Genomic DNA, 20,170 nt, shown 5'->3' with positions numbered 1-20,170 from the left:
AAGCAATCAAGCTCCAGGTACATTTCCTAAAATCATATACAAATTTTAATTCTCTAGAATCCTGGGAGAGAGTAGAGGGAAAGGAGGAGGAAGAGAGGGAAAGGAGGAGGAAGAGAAAAGGGGGAGAGAGAGGTAGAGAGGAAGGAAAGCAGAGTCAGAAAATACAGCACACGCTGGAAACTGGATAAAAGGTTCACTACCCCCATGCAAAGGAGGGTCAAAACTAGCTGTGATACTAAGATATAGTTTGACTTTTTGTTTTCAAACAAGCAGAACTCACCAACCTACAAGAAGAAAAAAGAATCAAGTCATTTTTATCAAGGCATCCCACAACAGGGAAAGAAATGAGATTTAGCTGGGGCTCTACTCTTTAAAATATGCCCTTCCGCCATCTTGATTTTGAAAAGCTCTCCTCCCCCTACGCAGGCAGGAAGACAGGCGGAGCTCACCCTGTATCTCAGTCCGGCTGAGTGGCCAGGGATAAACAGGCCTGGTCCTCTGATGGCAACCCAGATGCTCTCAAGAGGGATCCTAACTTCTGCATTCAGTGCCAGCCTGTCAGTGCCACAGTGCCCCAAGACTCCTGTGCCTGTCAACTCGGGAGCAGTCAGAGGCTGCTCCCAACCTCTGACGTTTCTTTCTCTGCTGCACCTGCTGGAAGTGCAAGGTGACCATAGCCGTGCTGGGTACCAGCCCCAGGCCCTTCCCCTTCATACTCTGACAGAAAGCTGGCTTTCCTGAGAGCGCCTCTTCTTCCACAGCCTTCTCACCAAGGGTGGGCTGCTCTCAACCCCAGCCCTGACACTCCTGTGCCACCTAGTTGGGCTCCTGCACTGCTGCCACCACCTCTAGTACCCTGACTCTCAGGCTGTAGTCCTTTGACCACCATCCTTTCTCCAGCTCACTTTCCTACACTGCCTTCTCTCCTCTAGCTCTCCTTCTCCGGGACCAGCCTGAACCATTTCCCCCTCTTCACCACCTCCTCCCCACCAGACCAGACCATCATTTATCGTGATCTATGAACCCGGCCCCCCTACACTGCTTTGGAGGTGAAGGCAGTGGGAGAGATGCTACCCATTCTCACTACTGTCACAGTCCGGAAAGGCCACCACAATACTTCCCTCTCAGACCTCTCCACGTCCTACTCCCACTTGACTGGGAAAAGTAAGGCCATCCAAAGAACTTATCGAAGACATCCCCACCCACTGACCCCCGTGCAGCCGTCTGCTGCATGCACTGAGTGTCCCTGCTCGGACCTTCCTCAGCATACTGCCTGTCAAGATGTTTTTCATTTCACCTACTTAAATACCAGCTCTTATCTCCAAGAGTGTATTCTCCCCATCTGAAATAAAGACCCTCCCCTCAAGTAAATCACTTTCTTGTGCCAACCACCAATAGCTTTATTGGGGACCACACTATTAGACCTGTCCACACACTGCCCTCCTGCTCTGGGCCCCCATCTTCACTGGCCAAGACCTTCCTTCCACCAAGTGAGCATAGGCAGCAGCCTGCCTACCCACCTGGCACTCACTTCCTCAGTCCTATCCTCCTGCCTGGAACCTCCACCAGAATCTCCCCTCATGCAAAGTGCCTCAAGCTTCCCAACCAATCAACACCCTCCCCTCCAGAACCCCAGATCTACCACGTGCTGGCGATGCCCCAATATGCACTTTAGCCAAGGCCCCAAATCTGAACTCACACATCAGCAACTTCCTCCACATCTGGGTGCAGTGGCTGGTTTAACAGGTCCTGAAGAGAACTCCCACCTCCCCCAGCTCAGGTAATGACAATACCACTCCTCCATGTGCTTAGCCAATCCACTAGCAGACCTGCCACCTCTCGCTCTTACTACTGCCATGCCAGCATGGGTCTCTCCTCTGCTCCCTTGACTCCTACAGCCACTTCCCAACTAAATGCCCTCTTTCACCCTGCTCCCCTAAAGCCTTACAGCAGTAAAATGGACCCTTTCAGACAAAAACCAGGTTGTATCATTCCTCAGTACAAGCCAAGACCCGAGGACAGCTCCAATATGATAAGACCGCATTCAGTGGTCTCTTTTAAATTATTCACACAAGAACAAGTCCCCGACTAGTGCTCATCCCTAAACCTGTGACCTTCTTGCCTGAAGGGCCATCTCACTACCTTCCTGGCTTCCTTTGATTTCTCCTGTTCAGTGAAGTCCCTGACCCACCTCCTTTCCTTCTCCTCTCATACCCCCCTGCATCTAGTACCACCCATGAGCACTCCTATTACACTCCCTTATGTGGACTGCCAAGCTCTGAGGAAGCAGAGGCCTGAAGAAAGCTTCTGCTCAAAGAGCCCTGCTGAATGAAGCACCAGGACCAGCAGGGCCAGATATGTAGCTGTGCTCCAGGGGGGCTGGGCTCCAGGGCAGCTGTGCTTCAGAGGCGCTTTCTCAACAGCCTCTGGCTCCAGTGCCCCATTTCCATCATGGTAACACCAGCAGTTATCAGGTCATAATAATAAGTGAAAGACAGCCAGGTTGCTCTGCACCAGTGGATAGGAACTAGGGGACAGAGACATGCGGCACTGGCCACACTCTCCCCGTGAGGCATCCCAAGCATTACCTCTAGAAGGGTGCTTCGGCCTGAGAGCGCGCTCACTCTCCTCTCAACCCCAAAGCAAGACAGCAAGGGTAAATGCGGCTAAGTGAAGGGAGGCAGGCAAGGCAACAAGGCTCCTCATGAACCTGAGCCTGAAGAGAGACAGCACCAAGGGCTCCTGTGCAGCCCTCGAAGCCTCGAGGCTCAAGCCACTGGACAGGACACGTACCTTGCACAGGGGTCACCACGGTGCCTTTGAAGTGCGGGTTGATGTGGATGTTTTTGGGCTGCTGTGGGGTCACAGGGGGTGGGGCCAGCATCATCCTCGGAGCCTCCATGGGTGGGGGCATGTGCACACCCTGTGGTGGGGAGGGGTGGTGGGGGTGCTGCAGGGGGAGCAGGGGCTGGAGCTGCTGCTGCTGGAACAGACTTCTGATTGGCTGCTGCTGAGGTGGGGGCGGGGGCGGCGGCGGCTGTGGCTGTGGAGGAGGAATTAACCTTGGAGAGTGAGCCTACGAAACACAAAACACAAAACAAGAAAAATTCAGACGTCGACCCTCAGAAGCAAAGGAAAGGAATGCCGGTGCATTATGAGCTGACAATGCCAACATTTTCATCCTTAAGTAGCTACACAAAGGGATTTCAATCCAACTCGTCACAGTGTGTGTGAACAATGCATCTTGACCAAGGTCGTCACTCTACTCTCATCTGTCTCAACCCTACCCTTCCCCTCGTTAGCTAGTTTCCTTTTTACAAGTGGAAACTGAATACTGACTGTACTCACCCATCCTCCCTCCATTGGTCTGTTGCCCCTTCCCTTGACCTAACCCCTACTTCTCCTGCAACACATGTTCCAGATTCCTGTTATTTATTTTACTAAACTGTAGGTTAGTTGTTCAAAGGAGTTACACCATTGCAATCCTCCTCTGCGTATACTTAACTCAATTTGTTTGCATATATATATATATATATGCATATGGCCCTGCCTGTTTTCATGCATGATTGTAATTTAGAACTAACTTCCACATGAGAGAAAACATCAACCTCTGTCTCTCTGAGCCTGACTTACTTGTTTTCCAGACCCACCTACTCTGCAAATGACACTATTTATTCTTCCTGATGGGTGAAAACTGGTGCGACCATTATGGAAAGCAGTTTGGACTCCTCAAAAAACTAAACATAGAACTATCCTCTATGATCCAGTGATACCACTTCTATTCACCCCAAGATCACAAGTTAGAAGATACTCATTGGCTGCCATCTAGTTTAGCAAGCAGTTTCCCTTTGGTAATGCCAAACCACGAAGGGAGGGCTTCTGAGTTCCAAGTGAAAGCTGCAATGTGGATGGACACTCACAGCTGTAGGAGATGGAGTACACTAACATGGAAGAATCCCAGCCATAGAAAAAAGTGAATGGATCAAGGGCCAAGGTCTGATGAAGAGCAAAGAGATGCTTCAGAGGCACAATGAGTAGAACTGAGACTATACCGCAGGTGGCCCTGGCTGGCTATCCTGCCTCTGGGGGACATTTTCCAGAGATTCCAGAGCCTGCTTACAAAGTCACATTCTCCCCACTCTATGCTTCTCCTCTCTCTTACTCCTCACCCTGTGATGTGCACATGACTGCAGGCCCTGGCTTATCTTTTTCACTTCTGTACTGTCCCCACAGAGAGCACGTCATTCGACATGAGGACACCCACCGTAAACAATAACCACATGTGGTCATAATTTAAGAGCATAATAGTTTAAAGGCAAAATCCTGAGTGGGTTCCTAGCAAGTATGCTATGACAGTCCTCTTGCTTTCATTTGTTTCTTGAGCTTCAATTCTTCCCCCCCTTTCTGAGAAGCTGGACTTAACATATGTGTATCACTATGTCTGGCTTTTTTTCCCCTTTTTGAGACACGGTCCTGCTATATTGCTAAGGCCAAATTCAAACACCAAGTAATCCAGGCTGGCCATGAACTTGTGATTCTCCTACCTTAACTTCTACCTTAACCTAGAATGCTGCAATTAGACATGTATACTACACCTAGTTCCGTGTGGTTTTAAATGAATGAGGTGTAGGGAATGTGCAACAGCCAGGTAGAAAGGTTCAAGAACAGCTAGAAATGTATCTCCAGAGAAACCGGAGAAGGAAAGAGGTTAGGTGGGGATGAAACTCATACAGAGATGGTAGAGGATGGCGAGGAAACTGTTCAGAGGGAAGAAATAGCAAACTCTAACAAGTAACACAAGAGGGATTTCAAAACGCCTAAGAGATTCTAAATGTTCTCACCAAGAGAGACAGAATGCAACAGAGAAGATAGTAAGAATGTGGAGTGATAGAGCTAGACTAATTAGCTTCACAGAATCTGTATATACTGTACCATTTTATAACATGACTCTATATGGAATGGAGGGACGGAGAGGAGGGACAGAGAGAAAAGGGACATTTTTAGAAGAGAGTATACCCAACAGGAGCCTCTGTCTAGCAGCAGGAGACCAGTGCTCAGCTGCAGTGGGGGTCATACTGTCAGAGAGGGCAGCAGGCAGGCACCTTTTCCCCAGCAAGTAGCTGTAGGGTAGTTTTATGTGTGACTGCTGGATCACTGGAGGCCTTAACTATGAACACTACTATGAAACTTTGCTACAGACAGCAAAAGCAGAAACTTTCAGGCACTACTACTGCTTCTCTTGAATTTCTGACTAAGGAGTGATGGATTTCTGTAATCAAACACACTTTCACTGCTATCAAGTGTTCAGGTATCAGAGCAGAACCGGTTACCAGAACAGGAGGTTGTGTGGGAAGCAGGGCAGGCCTGTGATCCTTCATCCTTGCCCTCTCATTGCTCTCTCTTCTCTGGTCTCCCATTCCACGACCCATCAGAGAGCCACCACCTCGTCTTCCTCCTCGCCGGGAACCGTAACGTCCTTGTTTATGCTGTCGTTCTCTTTCTTCAAATTCAAGTAACGCAGCTTTAGCTTCTGCTGAAAGCTCTATTTGAAAAAAATACATACATATTAGATGTCTTCAAATAGCCTACACTAGGTTCTTGTGACAGGAAAGAAATGTGTGATGACAATGAGCCTAGGCAGCAGGTAGTTCAGCCACAACTCAGAAGTGTGACACCAACCACCCACACCACTTCTATCACTTGTGGTATCTATTGAGCAATGTCTTTCCTGTGCAAGAAAACACAAGTATCACCCATCTATTTTAAAGTCTTTCCACATGAGACCACAACAATATGCTTTGTGAAACTAAACTGCAGTCAAAGTTAGAGTTAATGACTGCCTTAGGCAGCTGAGCCTTCTGGACTCACTTCTTCTTCAGGCTGATGATACTGGTCAGAGCTCTCTCCTCAGCCCAACACCAGCACAGCTCTTACTGAAAAGAATGCTTTTAATATGCAATGGCAAAAAAAAAAAAAATACTCTGGAAAACAAGTTCCCAAACATTCTGACTTGAAAATAAAGCTATCAGTGGACCTACTGAATTCAAATAATTTCCTAAATACAAAGCTCACTCAATACTATTTTGCCTCAAATTTTTATAATCACATAAAAATTTCATTCTGTAAAAATGTTTACTTAAGTGCATGCAAAAATCACACAAGGAAAAGCTTACTACTCCAAGAAATGTGGAGTATTGAGCTGCTGCTCACCTCTTTGCCCATGCTCAAACACACAAAAAAACATAGGCACTAGGCCTAAGAAATCTCCAACAGCACGTTATTCTATGCTCCTCAAGCCAGGACACATATAAGGTGTAATAAGAGACATTGCATTAAATGTGTACTTTCCGAAGACATCATTAAATTTTACTCAAAACTACATCATGGCTTCTCAAGTAAAGGATAAACTTTAAGGAGTCTACCTCCTAGCTTGCATTCTGTCACCATTTCCAAACTCTGAAAATTCTAAAATATATCTCATTTTCTTGAAATTGTTCTACGGTATTCCCCTCCCCTTCAAATGAACTGCGAGCCTATGTGAAAGAAAATTTAATCTGATTTTATTCTAATCTTGACTACATGATTGGTTCACACACACATTTTATGCAGTGAATCAGCAATTATTTTTCTAGTGGTTCTGAATGTCAAGATTAATTTCACTATCCTCAGTAATAAAATGGTTTCAAATGACATCTTTAATCAGCAAGTAAAAATACTTTCCTCCAATTGAGACAAGCTGTCATAGAAGGTCACCAAAATATGACAGGATGAAAATTACATTTGTAACTTCAACTGAAATGTTAATTTCCCTTTAAATGTTTTTTGAACTATGTCCAGATTCCAAAGTGAACTATATAGCAAAACATAACAAAATTTTATACTATGTAGCCTCTTCCTTAAACAGTAAGATCATATCTGCATGCAGATAATCATAGTTGCTGGAAATGAATGATCAGTAGCATATTGTTTAGCAAAAAAAAAAAAAGCAAATCACAATCTGGGACTTTTTTTAAATAAGCATGCTTAACTGAACCAATTAATATTTTAAACCTTGTAAACACAAGAACCAAAGTAATTGCTGGCACAACCAATCCTGAACAGTCTGGTGGTAGGTGAAAATCTTTTTCCACATACGCTGCCTAAAACTAAATTAAGGATTAGTTCAAAAGAACACTGAGCGGGTGTTGAAAGCAGGTTCTTCATTAGGCTAAAGCAAGAAAAAACAATTCAATATAATGCGTGTGCATCTTAGCGTTAACACAGAATTTGAACGTCTACTTGAAGATGATGAATAAAAAAGTAATGTAAATGCATCCTTGCCCTTCTCGCTCATCCTGCTTTCAAAGACCATCTGAGGTTGACTTTCTAAGAAACAGAACTGACAGCTCTGAACTTCAGAGCTCATACAGCAGGGAAACTGGTCAATGACATCCCATTTGTAGAGACTGCTACTGACATTTTCATTCACAACACTACATTCCTAACATACATGTTCTCGCCATCCTGCTCGACCAGGTTTCCATGAGAGATCTTACACTTACAGCACCTTTTGCATGTGATAACCTAATTTACCTGAATATGAGGTCATGCACTGTCCTTGGGAAAATTAAGAAAATAGTCACTCAAATCTTTTTTTCTCTAGGGTTGAATTTCCAGAAATCTAGCTAAGGAAAAAACTAACCATTCAAGTTTCTAATATAGACGAAACTCCCAAATTCTACTTCTTAACCAACCTAAATTCAAAACTACAGGTCAAAAGTAGTGCATTGGATTCCTTAATGGTTATGACTATCACATATAGTGTTTTGCCAATCTAGAGGACATTGTGTATCTGAGTAAAAAACTAAAAATAACCAAAACTCCCTTCTACATTTTGAAAATAACTCACTTTACATGTAAACCTTTTAGGATCAGAGCCTTATTTGATTCATTTTAAAAACAGAATGTTCAACATTAACCATTGTATTACTTGCCCCCCCCCACCCTGCAGAAAAGAATGCTTTTATTTTCAATCAAAATATTAAAAATATATGCCAAGTTTACTAGTAACCATAGCTATAAACTGTGGCTTGAGGACAACTTGGGCAGAAAGTTCACAAGAGCCCCTTCTCAACCCATAGCCTCAAGCAGTGACACAGGCCTATCATCCCAAACAACAGGGGAGGCAGAGATTGTAGGGATCAGATGCTTGGCTAGTCTGGGCAGAAAAGTCCCCAGACAAGGGAAGCTGGATATAGTGGAATGTGCCTGTGAACAGGAAGCCCAAAATTCGTCGACTGTGACTCAGACACACACAGGAAGGTTTACCCCGAAACTAGTCAATGAAACAAACAAGGACTGGCTGTTTCTTTCATTGGCTCAGAGATACCATGCCAGTTTAGCCAGCCAGAGGCCCTGAATTAACATCACAATACCACCAGAAACAAACAATTTTTTTAAAAATCATGAAACAAGATAGTATTCTGATAGCAAGATACTTTAATCTCAGTACAAAAGTAAACAGCTTCATACAACCAAATAAATGACATTATCTCTGTACAAATCCGGAGGCTTACTTCTATCACTAGAAGATACTTTATACAAATTTCTAGTCATCAACTCCTGTGCCCCATCCTCAGTGTGAAGTACTCTATTTTGGGGAGCTACTAACAGTTCTGTGAAGCTTGAAATCGCATGGATGCAGTCGCTGAGCTCTTTCACTCAAGGCTAGCACTCTACCACTTTGAGCCACAGCGCTACTTCTAGTTTTTTAGTGGTTAATTGGAACTAAGAGTCTCACAGGTTTAACCGCCCCATCTGGCTTTGAACTGCGATCCTTAGATCTCAGCCTCCTGAGTAGCTAGGATTAAGGCATAAGCTACCAGCACCTGGCCAGACTTTCTTACTGATGGAAAATATTTCTGTGCATCAGGACCAATCCTAGCTTGTGGTTACAGGAAAATGTGTGTTTCCAAACACAAAGCTTTCTTAAATTACTCATCACAAGCATATGGGGAAAAGGGACTTTTCATGTGCCCTATTACTAGCCAAAGAACTACATACTACCCAAATGCACATAAAGCCATTTCCTAATATTTACAAAAGTTGTGTAACATAAAGCTGTCAGATGCCTTGAATATTTAAAATTGATGGCAACGACTTTGAATGAAATAAAGTATATACTGTGTGCCAGTGGCTCACAGCTACAATGCTGGCTACACACACAGGAAGCTAAGACCCGGAAAAATAAGGTTCAAAGCCAGTGCAGGTTGAAAAGCCTGAGAGACTACATCTCCAATTATCTAGCAAAAAGCCAACCTGGAGGCATGGCTCAAGTGGTACAACAAGAGTGTGAGGCACTGAGACAAAAAAGTAAAGGAGGGAACAAAGGAGGGAGCAAGGAAGGGAGGGAAGCTCTGAAAAGAAGGAAATGAAGCAAAGGTCCTGACAAGAAAGAGGTGAAGGAATAAATAACAATTAGGAACATAGGCACGCTGGACATTTCAAAATAAGGACATTATCACTACTTGGGTGACAGAAGTGGCTGCAGCAAGATAGCACGGGTCAACAGAGGCTGAGAGAGAAAAGGGAAATGATCTGCAAAATCAGGCCACGCAGCCAGCTGCAGAGTTTGGAGAAAGCTCTGAGACCTCGCAGCTACCCACGAGAGCTCAGCTGGGCTCATTTTTCTGGTCTTAAATGCATGTAATCAATGCCACAGCCAAATAATGGAGCCTAAGACCAAGTAGAAAAAAAAAAAGCTCTTTCTCCCTTCCTCCCCACTGCTGCCCAACGGTGCAGAGCCCTCTCCCTTGTTTATCTTGCTCAGATCCCAAACTGCCATCATGTCTTTGCTCCGGTGCTTCTTTTGCTGCTACCAATTCCTCCTGCTAATGTATTTTAGTTTCCTCTTACCTCATGTTTTGAGATTTCTGCTCTATCTCTTTTTATTCAGGGCCAACTTTAGATCTAATTTCTCAGAAATATCCTAAGTCTCTAAGAAATGTTTTATTGCTAAGGAACTGGGTTTCAATCAAACTAGGTGAGAAAGAGAAAGAGAACTTGCAGCCATCTCCAAAAACTCTATCTAGTGAAGTATCATGTGAGGAAGAGCAGCTTTCTGTGCTGACTTATACAGTATCTGCCTAAAGAATCTATCTTTTCTTTAGAGACAAATGTTCATGAGCTACACTAAAAAATAACTACAAACAATGGTTTCTAAAAGCAAAAGTGATGCGGACTAGGATATAGCTCAGTGGTAGCACACTTCCATAGCATGCAAGAAGCCTTGGGTTGATTCGCAGAACTGGGGGATGAGGAGGGGCAATAAAGATAGATGGGGACCTTTTATTGAAACCAAAGTGCAAGGACAGGTGTGGTCCCACATTCTGTGACCTTGCTGCTAGAAGGAGAGTCACATCCTGGCAGTTCTGCCTGTCTTCATCCCAAAGAGCAGTATTTGGAAATATAACTTTCCTACATGCCACTATTGACTAAAGAATCAGAATAGCCACACGTGGGACCCAAATCCATCATGTTTTAACAACCCTTAGGGGGTAATCCTAAGCAAGGGCTTCTATTGCTAAGCTATACCTTCAGTTTTCTGGGGCAATGCTGATGTTCACACAAATATCAGAACCACTGCTAGGTGGGAAAGGACACTGGAACGAACTATACCAGAGAGGGGTGGGCCATGACTATTAGTGAGCATTAGTCTGTGGTTGATATTCCATAAGCAGTGCTTGCTCAAAGTGACATTCAACTGATTACTTCTAGAAAACAAGTCACCACACTAAGAACAGAAGAACACTCAAAAACAATGGCTGTGAGACATTCAAAGTACAAAATAAAACTGGTTTGGTCAAGAATGAGCCCTGGCAACCACTGACGAGTACCTCAAGCACAGCTAGTGGCTCTGTCCAGCATCCCTATGCCAGCTCAGGACAAGCCTGGAGCCAGTGGTACGAGGGAGAGCCGCTCCATACCACAGACTCCAGAAGAAAATTAACAAGGTATCGCAACCTTACATGGTTTATTCAAACACTGTTACTCAAGACAAACAGCCATCTGGTAAGATAACTGTCACAGTACCACAGCTGAGCATCACTTTACACCAGAGTCGCCTACAGTCAACTGTCTTTGCCTGTGTGATCCATCATAACAATACTATTAGGAAATCTGAAATGGGATGGAAGGAGGATGGAAGACAGGCAATAACATTACCCAAAGTTTCTGGAATGTTCCTCCTCTCTCTAGTTACATCTGAGAGCCTAATAATTGTTCCTTCTTTTCTTTCAGTTTTAAAACGTAATCGACCAGATTCTTCATCATCATCATCTTCTTCATCTGACTCTTCTTTTATGTCCTTCTGCAGTTCCAGGGTTTCCATACCTCCCTAGATGGCAGATACAAAGCACACAGGGAGAAGTATAAGTTCATGTTCATCCAAACTTAATATTAAACATGCTAAAATAGTTTTAAGGTATAAGATGCAAAGACACTTCAAACTGTCCTAGTATAAGGCCACGTGAAACACTAGGCTAACTCTAAGAAAACTCAAGTATTAAAAATTAATGTTGGAAAAAGCACAAAGTTGTGTCAACCAACATATAATGTTCTACACTTTTCCTGTTACTTACACTTCTTAGGCATCAATTCCAACTATTCCTATTGTACCTGAGTCCCAATCCAGATCACAGCAAATCAAGTCCGATGTAACTGACACCAAATAAAATTTCAATATAAGTTACCACTTAGGAATTTCACATCACTTAGATCAACTTGCATCTACTAAGACCATGAGCGACGTGATAACTGGCGTTAGATGGCATACTCCTTCCGGCCACGAGGGCTCCAGTTTGATTCTTGGCCCTTTCTTGGACCTGCATAGTCCAGAAAGCAGTCCAAACCAGCTGCTGTTGCTCTACTCTTCAAGATCCTTATCATCCACCTCCTTCCATTTTCACTCGATTTAGTTCTAGAGTTAACCTACTACTCACTTATATTGTTGTCACTTCTTCACACTAAAACCAAGTTTCATTACATCAGTATTTGCCATAAAATGTCCTCCAATCTCACCCTAAACTAGTTTCTCTATAGACAATTCTGGCTTCCAGCCATGAGAGCCTGTGGACTTCCCTCCAAGTTAATCACAGATGGATGACAGGTGCATGTAGAATGTGAGGTTCTTTAACCATTTTTTCAGTATAATTTATTTTTCTCTTCTTTCTTTTTTTTAGAGAAACTGGGGTTTGAACTCAGGGCTCTGCACTTACTAGGCTGGAACTCTACCACTTCAGCCATGCTTCTTATCCTTAACTACTTCATGAATTTAATGAAGACAGGCTCTGCCTCTATCCTTGCCTCTATCCTTGTAATTCATAATTTCAAATATCACTTTCAAGAGAAACTTATAAGCAAATGCCTAATAAAATTTCAAATTAAAAGAATCCCTATGGAAAGACTTGGAAAAAAATCATACCAAGTGAAGTGAGCCAGACCCAAAGAAAGAGACTCTATGGTTTCCCTCATAAGTAATAATTAGTACACCTCTAGGATAGTCCTAGCAGAAGATCACAATAGCTCAACAGCTATGTATATATGAACATCTAACATGATGCTAAGTGAAATGAAGTCCAAATTATGAAAGTAAGTGGTTTATCATTTTTGTTGTTATTTTCAACATACAATGTGCAACTATGCCTTTTTCTTTTGTCTTTCTACCCCAGGGTTTTATCCCTGATGTCATTGTATCTGATTTTGGTACCCTGGCTATTGTATAAGTGTTTATCGGTACTAGGGAAGAGGATCATCAAAATGGAGAGATAAAGGGTAAAAAGCAAACCAATGCAACAGCAATACTTACAAGACAATACCCTGTAAACCAAGTATACAACAACTCAGTGGGGGAAATGGAACTGGGGAGGGGGGAGGGGAGAGAAAAAAGGGAGGAGCTAACAAGTGTGATTTTAAAAAATACACTCACTGCCTTATGTATGAAACTGTAACACTTCTGTACATCACTTTGACAATAAATTCATTAAAAAAAAATATTGGGCTGGGAATGTGGCTTAGTGGTAGAGTGCTTGCCTAACATGCATGAAGCCCTGAGTTGGATTCTTCAGCACCACATAAACAAAAAAAGCCAGAAATGGTGCTGTGGTTCAAGTGGTAGAGTGCTAGCCTTGAGCAAAAAGAAGCCAGGGACAGTGCCCAGGCCCTGAGTTCAAGGCCCAGGACTGAAAGGAAAAAAGAAAGAATCTCATAATACAATCATTCCATATTCTTCCTTTCTTTCAATGTAAGAAGATAAAACACCAAGTCTCTAAGACAAACACAACAACCAGAAACATACCTTCAGGAACTCAAATGCCTAAAAAGAGAAAGACAAGGGACAAACTAATTTCATTGTAGCCTATGTAATTTCATCATAGCTGTAATGTCACCATTCAGCTTTAAGGTTCAGTCTGCTGGAGAATGCTAAAGCACCAGCATCTCCACACTCTTTTGTGAACTCTTGGATTTCTGTTTCCTGGGCATCTGAAATCAAGACTGTAGGGTAGCTGTTGAGGTCCAGGCTGCACTGTAACATTCCAGTAGAACGTCTCTGCTACCTCCACATGCTGCAGACAGTGCTGCCTCAGATCACTGTGTACCAGTCATCGGAACCTGTTCAAAGCAGATTCTGACTTGGGCCAGCCCCAGGGAGGAACCTGTGAAATGCAGCATTTCTCCCAAGATCCCAGGAGAAACCAATGCTCAGGACCATAGATGACACAGAATGGTAGGGCCACAGAGGAGAAAATTCACCACCATTAAAGCACAGATACTATTATAGCCATACTGGAAATTCAACTAATTGTGACTGCAGCTCTAAGACTACAAATCAAACTGCAGTGACTGGACAGTATTTGTAAAGAGCCTGAATGGCCCCTGGCACCTCAGCTCTAAAGTGCCACTTGTCCTAGATGGCACAGACCGAACCAAGGAAATGCCTATCCTGAAGGAAACAAGCCCCTGTGGCCTTGTGCAACAGTTTGCTCAGGAAATCCACAAGAAGGTACTGAACAGGCTGTGGATGCCATGATTTACCAAACTATAACCTCACCAAGGAAGACATGGAGACATTCAAGGCCCTGATAGTGATCTTGCAGATCAACAACGGCTAGAACAGACAACATGGATACCATGATGCTGGCAAGCTCAAGATTCCTGTCTGCAGCATACCTGCATAGCTGTAAAAAAGGGCTCCCATCATTTGCTACATCTTCACTGTATACCAACAAAACATTTGTCTACCAGATTCCGCAAGTAAAGACTGGGAGCAGATATGAGGGGCAGCCTCAGGAGAACCCCAAATTCATGGGGACATGCCTTGTCAGCTTTGGTGCCATGAGGCAGGCAGTTACTGTTGAGCCAAGGCATTTGGACTCAACAACACATTTTATGACTGCTACTTGTAGGATGAGATAGAACAGTCTCTAGGCATGAGAGGGTCTACACCCTGCAGAACTTTCACCGTATGAGTGACTGTATATCCGTCAACAAACATAACCACCACTGTACCAGTGACTTGCCTCAGACAGATGAGGAAAGAGGCATTCCTGGTGAATTCAGGAAGAAGCCTTAGCCCAGGCCCCCAAAGAGAGCAGAATTTGAGGGGCAGCTTTTACCACACATGAAGGACACTTTAACTTTGCTCAGGGTCCACTGATAAGATGCACTAAATTTCATCTGTACTCCCCACAAGGCCTGGAGTACTGAACAAACATCATGAGAGAGAAGAAAGGCAGCTGCCGTGGAGACCTGCTAAGATCGAATCCCAGAAAGCTTGAAAAAGACTAGGAAAACAAGGCATTTTTTAAAATCATATCAGCAGCTTGGTAATAAAACAGCAAGCAACTTGTAATGCAAGTATCACAAGTGTCGCTCCAGGAGGAATCCAGGAGGATTCTCTGCAGCCCCAGAAGCACTGTCCTCGTAGGCATCCCAGTGAATCACAGCCTCCTCACAGAGGGACAGCTGTCCAAACTCCAACTCCTAAACTGGCCACAAACACACAGAGCTAACCGAAAGCATCCCAATGAGCAACAGCAGAGAGCGCTGAGCAGTAATCACTAAGATAAACTCAAGACCAAGAGAGGGAAAATGGATGATCTCGGGCTTATACATTATTGATGTTACAGTGTCAAGGTTAGAAAAGCTAAAAAACTGAAGATGTGATCTGCTTATGAAAGCACTAAAAGACTAGGACATGAACTACCCAACACTAACTTCCGTTATTGTGGGTTAAATTTTCATCTGTGCGTAAAATCACAAATAGACCTTTCTCTTCCATCAGTGTCTTGGGCACAACAGGAGGTCCTGAGCATCTTGCTCTAGAATATTGCATCAGGAGTTCCAAACATCAAAATAATAAGTATGGAGCGATGTACTGGTGATCATGCCTATAATCCTAGCTACTAGGAGGCTGAGATCTAAGGATCACAGTTCAAAGCCAGCCTAGGCAAGAAAGTTCTGAGGCTCTGATCTTCAATTAACCATCAAAAACATGGAAATGGAACTGTGAGTTGAAGCCCCAGGTCCAGCACAAGAGAAAGAGAAAAATATCCCCATCTTATGACTAATTCTGAGCAGAAATGTCTCTCTCACATATGAATTGCTACCTACTGAGCAGGAAGGTTGGTTTTAAGCTCACTAATTACCTCTAATGAGCAAAGGGGGGAAAAGGAAAAAAGAAAACAAACTAGGTCAAACTAAGACTGCAGGCTGTAGATTTCCCATTGACCCATAAAAAAGTAAATAAAAAAGAAAAGTATTACATTTCATAAGCTGTTTCTACTCAAAAAATATTTTCTCTGTTTCAGATCTTCAACTGTTTATCAAGTACCAAAGTCTTGAGCTGCCTTTATGTCTCAGGAAACATGTTTTAGGTTTCTTGTCAGAGTGTCTATAAACAAACCCACTTTTTTAGACACTGATAAATTATTTTCTTCACGTTATTTTATACAAGAACATTTCAGAAGTGTTATTAGACGTGACTGATTTATAACAAATCATACTAGATGTGTATCAACTACTTACATCTTCTATACATAGTCTTTTGTGAATCATTGCCTTTTTGCTTAAAAAGGTGGCCTACTTTGAGCCTTTGTACAGTATGATACATTTTTGGTTCCGTGACAAAATTATAAACTATCCAAAACAGGAAAATAATTATTTTATTTATTTTGATTGTAAAGGTAGGCATTTAGTGTTCAGTAGAGTTTTCAATAAAATTAAAACATTAGAAAAGTACATGGAATTCAGCAAAATATAAAATAATCACAACCAATTAGGATTCTTATAAACACAAGCTTGATCTAACATTCGAAACTTTTTCCCCCTTTTTTGGAGATATTAGTGTTTGAACTCAGGGTCTCACACTTGCTAGGCTCGCACTTTACCACTTGAGTTTCTAGTCCTGCTGTTGTGCTGGTTATTTGGGAGTAGTGAACTTTTCTGCTTAGAGTGGCCTCACACCGTGACCATCCAGATCTTAGCCTTCTGAGTAGCTAGGATTATAGGTATGAGTTACTGGCACCTGGTAAGTGACAGGTCTTATCTAGGGGAGTACTCCAAATCTATGAGGGTGATCCTCCTCCTCTTCCCGTTCTAAAAACTGAGCTTAAGTTCCCTCCCTGTCTTCCCCTTACTTTTGTGAGGGTAGCACAGAATTCCTTCCAAGTAGGGTAAGGGGAAGAAAGAAAAAAGAGGAAAACAGAAAAAAAGGAAAGAAAAATAAAAGAGAAAAGAAACAGGATGCAGTGGCAGACAGAGCCTTGCCCAAGTGGTAAAGAGGTAGCCACCACCAGTGATGCCATGTAGGTATGCTATGCCCACTAGTACAACCTAGGTACATCCACTCTACAGTACTTACTCTCCATGACCCTGAACTTCAGTGTAATCATGAGAAGACCTAGAATACAAGATATTATCTTACCAGATACTTGGCTAGCACTTCTTAAGAATGTTGTCATGAAACAGGGAAAAACTGAGACACCCACACAACAGGGGACAAAGGGGAAACAAGGCAGCAATGGCACCTGGAACTGGATCCCACAAGAAAGAGTATTAGTGGAAAACCCGGTGAAATGGATGTCATTATGGTTACAGTTCTTAAGAAGGAAATTTAATCCAAAGTAGTAAGATAAAGGATATAGAAAAGTATGTATCAATAGAATTACCCATTTCTGATTTTTAAAAAATTTGAAGCCAATGATAGAGGAAAAATAAAACAACTTCCAATCTTAATATACTATTTCTAGGTAGCATACTTAATGATCAATTACTGAGCATCTTCCCCTAACATGAAGATCTTTTGCTCTCAATGTTTCTATTGTACTAAATAGTACAGGTCAATAAAGCAAAAGAAAAATAATAAAACAAAAGGCTAAGACTGTAAAGAATTTAAATGGTACTTATTAACAGACATCATTGAAATTATGTTAATCTTCCTCTTTTTATCAAAGTGATAACTACTTCAAAACCACAGCCAAACTTAGTAGATACTAAAAGATACAGTCTAGAATTTATATGGAAAACCAAAGGACCAAGAATAGCCAAAATAGTCTTGGGCAGTATTAGTGGATTTACACTACCTGATGCCAGGATACACTAGTCAAGACTGTAATACAGGCATAAATGTGAATCAGAACAGAAACAAAGACTAGAAAAAAAGACTGAAGCATAAAGGGTCCACAAGCACGGAGCCAATCATATAGGAAGGAAAGTCTACTTAACAAGTAGTGGTGAAACAATAAGGGAACAGTGTAACTCGTACTCCATACACTTGCCAACTGAAGCAGACCTAATCCTAAACTTAAACTAGGTAAAAATAAACTTTCTGGAATAAATCAGGATGAAATTTTGTCATCTTGGGATGAGAAAAAATTTATTTTAGCTCCACAAAAAGTAAAATTACTCAAGAGAAGATCAATTTGAGGAAATGAAAACAATCCACAGACTTATAGAAAGTATTAATACAGTAAATTCTTGGTCAATAGATTTGATATCCACAATATATAACTATCTACCACAATGACCACTCCTTAGGACTCAATGAAGAGTAACATCATCAAATAACAGGAACAATGAAGACACTCTTACACTATGGGAAGGGGTAAAAAATACAATCACTTAGGAAAACTTTTTGGCAATTTTTCATAAAATCAAACATATACTTTGTCTCAGTGATTCCACCAAAAATACACCCACAAAAGGATGATTAATATCACAGAAACAAAAACACTATAAATATCCCAAATATCTAATATCAAGAAAATGTATTAATAAAGTATATCAATAAATAGAATAAACTGATGGATTTCAAGATGTGAGAGACACATGACTTCATTTATATGAAATTCAGGCACCAAAATTTACTGTGTACTCAAGATAAAAAAAAAATTGATTCCTGAGTATAAACTATTAGTACAATTTTAAAGTATCTCTAAAATTTGTTCTCATTATATATGCCAAAACTGTTTAAAACAGGGCTGGGGATATGGCCTAGTGGCAAGAGAGCTTGCCTCCTCTACATGAGGCCCTGGGTTCAATTCCCCAGCACCACATATACAGAAAATGGCCAGAAGTGGCGCTGTGGCTCAAGTGGCAGAGTGCTGGCCTTGAGCAAAAAGAAGCCAGGGACAGTGCTCAGGCCCTGAGTCCAAGCCCCAGGACTGGCCAAAAAAACAAACAAAAAAAAAAAAAAAAAAACTGTTTAAAACAGCAAGCCTAATTTTACACACACACACACACACACACACACACACACACACACACACAGAACAGCACAACTAGCACTAATGTGGCTATATAATTAGAAAGGACCATCTTTATAGTTAAAATTTTTCCACTTTGTTTCAAATATAGTGGTTTCTTTCCATTAGCCAAACACTACATAAAAGAAACCATCTAAGGGCTGGGAATGTGGCCTAGTGGTAGAGTGTTTGCCTTGTATACATGAAGCCCTGGGTTTGATTCCTCAGCACCACATATACAGAAAAGGCCGGAAGTGATGCTGTGGCTCAAGTGCTAGAGTGCTAGCCTTGAGCAAAAGAACTTCGGGGACAGTGCTCAGGCCCTGAGTCCAAGCCCCAGGACAGGCCACCAAAAAAAAAAAAAAAAAGAAAAGAAAGAAAAGAAAAGCCACCATCTAAAATAGGTTTCTCAATTTAAGTTAATTCAAACATAATGTACCTTTACAACTCCTAGACTGGAGTCAAGTGGAAATTGCAACATAACTCCTCCCTCTTAGGACAGAGCAGTGCATTGCTACTACCCATATCAGAGGACAAAATGGTACAGTTACTCAACACTGCAGACATCTGATTTTAAGAGCAAGACAGGCAGGTGCTGGTAACTCACACCTGTGATTATAGCTACTCAAGACAATGAAGAAGGATCAAAATCCAAAGCCAACCTGGGCAGAGAAGTTCAAGAGATTGTATCTCAAAAATAAACAGGAGAAAACAAAACAAACAAAAAAAAAAAAACAGGCCTGGAGGCTGGTGCTTGCTTAGCAATCAGATGACCTTGAGTTCAAACCCCAATACTAACAGAAACCAATGAAGCTAAGACAAAGGAAACAAGCCAAGGAACTAGGAAAATATCAAAAAGCAGGAATATGTGGCTATCAGGCCATAGAAAAAGGCCAGAAGTGCCGCTGTGGCTCAAGTGGTAGAGCAAAAAAAAAGCATAGAGGGACAATGCTCAGGCCCTGAGTTCAAGCCCCAGGACTGGCAAAAAAAAAAAAAAAAACTCCAAAACAATCTTTCAGACTAACAATGCAATTATTCTACTCACTTGAAGAAAATATGCCCAAATTATCTGTTGCCACAGAAAAAGCCTAGTGCATCATATACCTACGACAAAGAGCATTAAACATGCTACTCACAATAAGCTTTACAGAAATTCTTCAGAAAACTCTGAAACAAGCAACACATACAAACTAAATTGAAACCAATCATCAAGGAGGGTAAAAAATTAAATTTATAACTCTTAAAACTACTTTTGATTACTAAACTCTAAATCATGAGGCATACTTTATTACGCAAATAATTTACCTCTTAGTAGATGGTATAAAAACATGACACATTTAATTTGGATATCATACGGAGATTGCACGTAAGAGTTGACAGCAGCAAAAAAT

At 42.0% G+C, this 20,170-nt stretch overlaps 1 protein-coding gene across 6 annotated transcripts in view; it reads right to left on the bottom strand.

Moving 5' to 3' along the window:
- The window catches only part of Rbm33 (RNA binding motif protein 33), a 77,980-nt gene that overhangs the window by 34,905 nt on the left and 22,905 nt on the right, over window positions 1–20,170 (bottom strand). For all 6 annotated transcript variants that reach the window (XM_048340523.1, XM_048340524.1, XM_048340526.1 and 3 more), the window contains 3 exons: window positions 11,203–11,374; window positions 5,331–5,542; window positions 2,794–3,076 (listed from right to left, as the gene is read on the bottom strand). In XM_048340523.1, coding sequence (XP_048196480.1) covers window positions 2,794–3,076; window positions 5,331–5,542; window positions 11,203–11,374 — 667 coding nt within the window. The remainder of the gene's footprint in view (window positions 1–2,793; window positions 3,077–5,330; window positions 5,543–11,202; window positions 11,375–20,170) is intronic.

Source organism: Perognathus longimembris, chromosome 2 (assembly GCF_023159225.1).
Source record: "Perognathus longimembris pacificus isolate PPM17 chromosome 2, ASM2315922v1, whole genome shotgun sequence".
Taxonomy (NCBI): domain Eukaryota; kingdom Metazoa; phylum Chordata; class Mammalia; order Rodentia; family Heteromyidae; genus Perognathus; species Perognathus longimembris.
The sequence above is the reverse complement of the archived record's forward strand: the minus strand, read 5'-3'. Positions and strand labels throughout refer to the sequence as shown.